The sequence below is a fragment of the Physcomitrium patens genome, chromosome 20 (genome assembly GCF_059467195.1).
Source record: "Physcomitrium patens ecotype Gransden chromosome 20, ASM5946719v1, whole genome shotgun sequence".
Classification (NCBI taxonomy): Eukaryota; Viridiplantae; Streptophyta; class Bryopsida; order Funariales; family Funariaceae; genus Physcomitrium; species Physcomitrium patens.
In genome coordinates, this window is record NC_143429.1 from 16,421,620 (window position 1) to 16,428,178 (window position 6,559).

Sequence of the window (6,559 nt, forward strand, 5' to 3'; positions counted from 1 at the left end):
CCGCATTCTTGTTAACAGACTTGTACAACGATGTACATATTTGATGTAACTCAAAGAATAATATTTGAGTTACACCGATGTCACTTTGCATGTGCTAGTCGTCGGCGTAGGGTCAGGCAGCCACGCAGCGGCACCCACATGTTCAGACACCTCCATGACTCCCACCTGACCTAAATTAAGCTGCCGCATTCATATCCACGTGAAGAGTCCGCGGCCACAACTCAACAGCCATTCCGAAGAGTGACGTCCCTAGTACTGATCAGCACTTGAAGTGGAACGAGATTGTCGCAGCGGGAAGGGGACCATGAAGAGCCAGGCTCTCCGAAGAAGACAAGCGAGACTCTTGTCTACAGACAGCACAAGTCATCAGCCGATGCATCAGTAACCTCTCCCTACGAAAACAATGAGAATAAAGATCATTGAACCAGTGGTGCGGAGGGACAGATTTGGAGCCACGTCCGCTTTGTTACTAAATCAGAAGGATAGGCTGATACAGGACACCAGATAAGTGCCAAGAGATCCATATCTGCCAGTAGAGCTGGCCTAGCTTTGATCAGGCTAGCTAATTTATATGGTGTGCTACATGATTGATGTTTCATTTAGAGTGGTGATCGACGCGGACGGTCTCTCTCCATGGCAAAGCCAAAAGCATAATTGACCTAGTTGTTGAGCCTTGGCTTAAACTATGGTAATATGACGCCCTGCAAGCTGTGTGTTGCTACATTGGAATCAAGTGTAATTGATCTAATCTGCAAGCTGGTTCAATCTAGATCGATCCTTCCAATAAAATTGATCAAACATCTCTTTCAAAAAATATTAGAAAAAAAATGTGAAAAAGGTTTGGGATACACCGTTGTTTCGGGGGATTTGTAAATAATTGGTCGTGGATTGAACTTCATCATTGGCCACTAGTTGTCGATGTAAATATAATACAATTCCATTTCTTGGAATACTGAGCATATCTACAAAATCGATCCTCATGAGCACTCTCAGAAGTTTTCCTTGTGGAAGGAGAATTTCGTTGAAGACGTCTGTGTGTATGATCTTGATAGGTTCTCAAGTTCATTCGCAAGAGCTGCAGGACCACAGTAAAACACCCCTGCAAAATGTATAATCAATTACAACTTTTAGGTTCTCAACCTTGCATGTACTATAGTGCTGATACAAATCAGCGGGGAGGAGGGCCCCAAAAAAACCCTTCAACAGTACGGTTGACAGATTCATACCGATACGCTTGTCCTGGTGGGTGGCAGTCAGCCCCGAGAAGACGCTCTTCCAGTTGGGTCTGGCAAAATGTGTGCGTGCCTGCCAAGTGAAAAGAAGGTTAATTCATTACAATTGTACAATAGCATGCATCAAATAACTAGAAACATGTAGGAAATAATTCTAGATAAGAGATGCGAAGTCTGAAGAGTGGTGTGGACACATACGCGAGTGCCTGAAACCAGGTCCACTCCATTCTTAGCGTGGTGCAAGGCTTGCAGCATCATGACCAACGTGGACCGAGCATCACCTTCCTCATAAACGCTAGTCAAATAATTGTGCATCTCAATAGACCTCTGCAAATACCATGGCGCAACACAACAAATTCAGTTCTCTAATAGATCGTCGGAGTCTCGAGAAATTTAAAGCACAACAAAAACAAAAAAGATGCAATCACCTTGTTATCAATCTCCTCAACTTCTCGCATGACTCCTCTGAACCAATCGAAGGAGCCTTGCTCTCGGGTAATCCAGTAAAAGTATGCCTTGGGCTTCCTCTTGGCCTTCTTCTTGCTTCTAGTTCTGGGGCTTTCCGTTGGGCGTAAGTCAGGAGTTGAGCTCTTAAATCACGCAGAACAAGTCTAGTCAATCATTGTATCCTTCAAAGAAAATAAAAATAAGGAACATAACGTAGTTCTTAGATGAGAAAAACCTAGGCATGTAGGACAGTGGTCAGCACCGGATAAGAATGTCCCGACGAGTCGTTTCGGGTATGGTGAAGCATGTCCTTGAGGATGCTGATGAATGGTGTCGCCCCAATCCCGAGTCCAACAAGAAGGAGTACGTCATACTTGAGATAATCTTGCGCAGGAGCACCATAAGGGCCATCGATGTACAGCTTCGGAAATCTGTGACAACAGGACCGATAGGTGAGATGACCCACTAAAACTTGGTTACATCAGTATGCAATTCTTAACTTTCAGAGGGCTTGTGTGGTGTTCAATGGTATGGCGATGAAAGAGTACCTTGCAGCCAAAGTCAATTCACCACTGAACCCATAATTATTCACAGTTTGCAGGCGCATACGCCCACCACAAGCATCCGCGAAGATTTTCATCATCTCACCGGTCCAGTCACCAAGTGTACGGATATGTACACTCAAAAAAGGATCTTCCGGGGCAGAAGTGATAGAGAATGGGTGCCATTCAAACGAGGAGATTTCAGGACACTGCAAGAATAGGTACATGCCACTCTTGTACTTGAAGCCCTCTGGTTTGGACATATGAATGGCGAGGACGTTGCCGGAGTAAATCGCCGCCTGCTCGCATGATGAAGGTTTATCAACGCCACACCTCAATGTTGTACAAGAATTGAAAAGTAAATCAATTCACACGTCATCAAGGAGACAAACGGCGAAAATTACCTTGATAACGTCCACCTTGCTGGAATTAGTTCGGTACATTCGCAGGAGCCGTTCTCCCGCATACAAAAGCAGAGGCACTGCAATGTACATCCATGTCGTGCGCTCATGCCATGGACTCGGGAGAAGGAGCTTAGTTCCATGCAGAAGGAGGAGGGCATATACGATGACGAACAGGTGATGCGAGTACCAGAACGCGTTGAACCCCATCAACCGGTGGAATGGCCATGGCAGCTTGACCAGGCTCCGACGGAACCAATGAGTTGCCAGCAAGAAGGCGATAATCATGATCACGAGCATAATCACACCACTGTATCCCACTGACATATTCAGAATGTCAGAGTACGTAGGTTGTGTATCGAAATGGTCACCCAGATGCTTGAAGAAAGTTTCTTTATCCGCATTGACGAACCTCGGGAGATCACAAGTTGCGTGGCAACCAACGTGGAGAAACACCCCTGCTGCCATGCCTCCGGCGACAATCTGCACAGATCATGACACTATCATGCATTCTGGTGTCTGTTCTCTTGAATTTTTTTCTGGTTGTCAGAAATGGGGCTGAAGAAGGCTGAGGAGGTAAAAGAAGACTTGACTTGCCTTGTGGAAATCGAGATTGTCGTCAAACGGGATGATCTTCCACAATCGCGTAGACCGCAGCCTTGTCAGAGTGTTGCGGCAGACGGGGAGGAGGATGAGCGCCATATTCAGCTTCAGTGTCTCAGCTGCACCTTTCGCCACGCAGAGACAATCGCCCATGATCCACCATGAACTGCGATCCCGGTACTGGAGAAATTTCCATGCGAAGAGAGCCGCCATGACCGACATCCACAGGGCGAGTATCCATATTCGTTTCCAATTGTCTAAAAAGAAGTGGACACATTTCTCAGCCAATTTTATTATCTTGGATCGTTCAGTTCTCGTTGTCAATACATGGGTGTAATTCACGGTAACCTCCCTCCCAAGTCCCAGTATCGATTGGCGCATCAGAGTCTCCAATTGACTCAGCTGCGAGCACCCAACTCCCATCCATTAGTGCCCGATCTCTCCATTTCTTTGCAATTTTCAAGAGCTTAGTTTCGAATCGAGGAATCACAAGCAGGTACCTCAATGTAGCCGACGCGATCCACGTCGAGCTCTTCCATGATCAAGGCTGCATATTCGGCGGCCTGATCCTTCAACTTGGACAACTTATTCGCACTCGCACTCAACATTATTACCTGTTTCACTTCCTCGCCGGTGATGCGACCATCTAAATCCTTGTCACACCTGCCAAGCGGAAAAGGATCAGGTTGAATCCCTTAGAGAAACTCATGCTTCATTCCAGACCGGGTGTATTGCATTATAATGTCCACGAGATTTGCAACAGCAGAGGCTGAGGCAGGGGATTCAATTACAAGCCCAAAAATATCTGCATCCGAGCGTCGAAGCTTCTGTCCGCAACCTGCAACCAGTACTCGTACAATTCATCTTTAGTGATGCTTTCCACCTCAATGCCTTTCCGACGCACCAGAGCGTCGAAGAGCTCACTTGCAAACTCCTTGGAGTCACTCATCCCTGTGCAAAACACCACTTCCTTATCATTTCTCAACTAGATGTCGCTCAGCGTTTCATAAATGTTGAATATACTACGTACAAATAGCTCTTTTGTTGTCAGAACCGGCTGTCAACGACACACACCGATGCATTCGGCAAAATTGGTGCGATGTAGCATATTCTCTGAGTCGGCGAGCTTGAGGAACCGCGCCTCTACTTGCTCCCAGGACTTCTTTTGGTCAGCTGTGGCGGTAGCCTTGCTGATGTATCGCAGCCCCTTGATCGCATATTCCGCCCGAGAAGATGTACTCCCCTGCTTTCTAATGGAGGTACAATCTCCAAGCTCAGGGTCGGGAACGCCCCTATAGGACGGTGGGCTGCCCAAGTCTTGAACCCTGGATACATTCCGCGAATTCCTAGCAAGGTCAAGGCTAAACTGCTTCACTAAGCACCCCACCGTCTTGATGCTTTCCCTGAACGAGCCTGAGTGACACGATGAGGACAAGACACGACTCAAACTACTCGGTCGCTGAGCATCGCAATCATTCACAATGCTTCTCCCCTCCCACTTCTGATTCTCTCCCGATATCGCAATCTCAGGAATGTCTACTGGGCTTATCCTACGCAAGGTAACATGTTCCTCACTCAAAAGAAAACTTAGTTCCCGCATTGCAGGTTCCATTAGAGGGGCTCCTTCATCCCCTTCCCGCAGCTGCACAATCGTAGGGGCATTCCTCCCCGACTGCACAGTACTCACGTCTATCGACACTACGTCGGACCCTTCAGATGCCAGTCTGTTCTCTGGGAACGGCTTGCTGAACGAAGTCTCCTTGCCCGCAAGCAGCGAAAGACAGCTCGGCTTACCAATCTCCATAATGAAAATCCCCCAGGTTCTCCACTTTGCCCTGCTTTTCTCTACAGGGACATATATTATTCTCACGTGTTGCTACCAAATTGGAGAGCAACGAGTAGCAATTGCAGGTAGCATCTCGCACTTTGATCCCGCAACGCAAGCAACGAAGCCACTCTCACGAGACTTCTTGCTCGCTTGGTACAACTGAAGGTCGTACACGTGTTCCAGTGACACAGAAAAAATTGCAAGCAACAAACCGGTCCCACACGCACTCGACTTGGGCCAATGAAGTTTGTGTTCTGTAAGCTTTAGACTTGGTGTGCACATGTAAATAACTCCAGCCACCTATCCTACTCTTCTGCTATAGCATCAACCTGGTTCCATAGTCCAAGCCGTGGTGCTCCTGCAACCTTCAAGTCACGACTTCAGCTCCGGCTCGAAAGGGGGTTAGGAAGAGATTGGAGGATAGTACGTGGTCACCGACAGGTTACCCGCCAGTTCAACTCAAGCCCCAACTTAGCAACTCCACAATGCAAGATGAGGTCGTCCAGAGCCTGGAAACAGTAAGTCAATCGCACACATCGACTGAATGCCTCAAGCAGCCTTCGTTCAGCACCTTCCAAAGCAAAAACTCATCGTCTAACGAGAACTATCAAAAGCAAAACCTCACGTCGAAGCTCATGCGCTCGTCTCACGCCACTCACCTCCAGCACCTCCACAAGGCTCCACCGAATGTCGGACCTGCGGAGGCGCTTTCCTTACCAATGCAAAGTCTAACCACCATCACCCACCACGGCCAACACAGTCGCGTCCCCACAGAGAGGTCTACAGGGACGTCAACACTCTCCAGCTGCAACTGTTGTACTGCCTAACTCTGATTCAAGTCGCCCACAATCCCACATCCCTCTAAGCTCCCTTGTTAACTCCCTCTCCTGCAATAGAAACAAGCTATAACTCAAGCATTACAGCCCTCGCCACATTCCTTGCAATGCAGCAACTGGAGCTGTATTCAGTCCATGCAACCACCAATCTCTAAACCTCTTAAGAAACAGACTCTATCTAACTTATCGACCTTCTCTCGAATTAACTATCTGTAATAAACATGAAAATTCCGAGAAGATATGTCGAGCCAAGCCTCCTCCTGGACTTCGGTTGCAACGTTGCTAATTACCAAGTGGAGCTTTGTTGGTGGAGACAGCGCGGCTTAATGAGCCAGTTCTGGCAGTAGCATTAAAGACGACGGGAACGGGCGTCGACGGCGAGGAAGACGTTTCGTGCCCAAGATGACGAATAGCGGACGAACGATGGACGTAGAGAACTTTTCGTCGCCCTCGTGACTGAAACGCTGTCGTGGTGGGATTCAACGGCCGTTCAACAACAGGGGAGCTCCGGTATATTCGTCGACTGGTGGACTGATAATGGTCAATTCCAGTTGACGAAAGCTCAACGTCGGGTGACGTTTCGTCGCGCTCGTCAGGACAGTTAATACACTGAAAGGCAACTAGTCTTTGTGGAGCAGAAGCTTCAGTTTTGAGTCGGGAATGCTGAACC

At 47.9% G+C, this 6,559-nt stretch overlaps 1 protein-coding gene across 1 annotated transcript; it reads right to left on the reverse strand.

Moving 5' to 3' along the window:
- Nucleotides 1-415: 415 nt before the first annotated feature.
- LOC112273003 (respiratory burst oxidase homolog protein B) lies at nucleotides 416-6,174 on the reverse strand. The gene is made up of 11 exons (XM_024501289.3): nucleotides 4,300-6,174; nucleotides 4,017-4,176; nucleotides 3,726-3,888; nucleotides 3,220-3,627; nucleotides 2,626-3,105; nucleotides 2,228-2,520; nucleotides 1,942-2,110; nucleotides 1,661-1,822; nucleotides 1,431-1,559; nucleotides 1,227-1,305; nucleotides 416-1,099 (listed from the first exon to the last, which is right to left on the reverse strand). Exons 1-11 carry the CDS (start codon nucleotides 5,027-5,029, stop codon nucleotides 990-992), a joined length of 2,883 nt encoding a protein of 960 aa, XP_024357057.1. The 5' UTR covers nucleotides 5,030-6,174; the 3' UTR covers nucleotides 416-989.
- Between the last annotated feature and the right edge of the window lie 385 nt (nucleotides 6,175-6,559).

Bases quoted from the DNA above. Each gene is read 5' to 3' on its own strand.
- LOC112273003 (XM_024501289.3), bottom strand. From the start codon at position 5,029: ATGGAGATTGGTAAGCCGAGCTGTCTTTCGCTGCTTGCGGGCAAGGAG. The intron at 2,111-2,227 runs GTACTCTTTCAT...CTGTTGTCACAG, and splicing joins GAATTGACTTTGGCTGCAAG to ATTTCCGAAGCTGTACATCG. The intron at 1,100-1,226 runs GTATGAATCTGT...TACATTTTGCAG, and splicing joins CCACCAGGACAAGCGTATCG to GGGTGTTTTACTGTGGTCCT.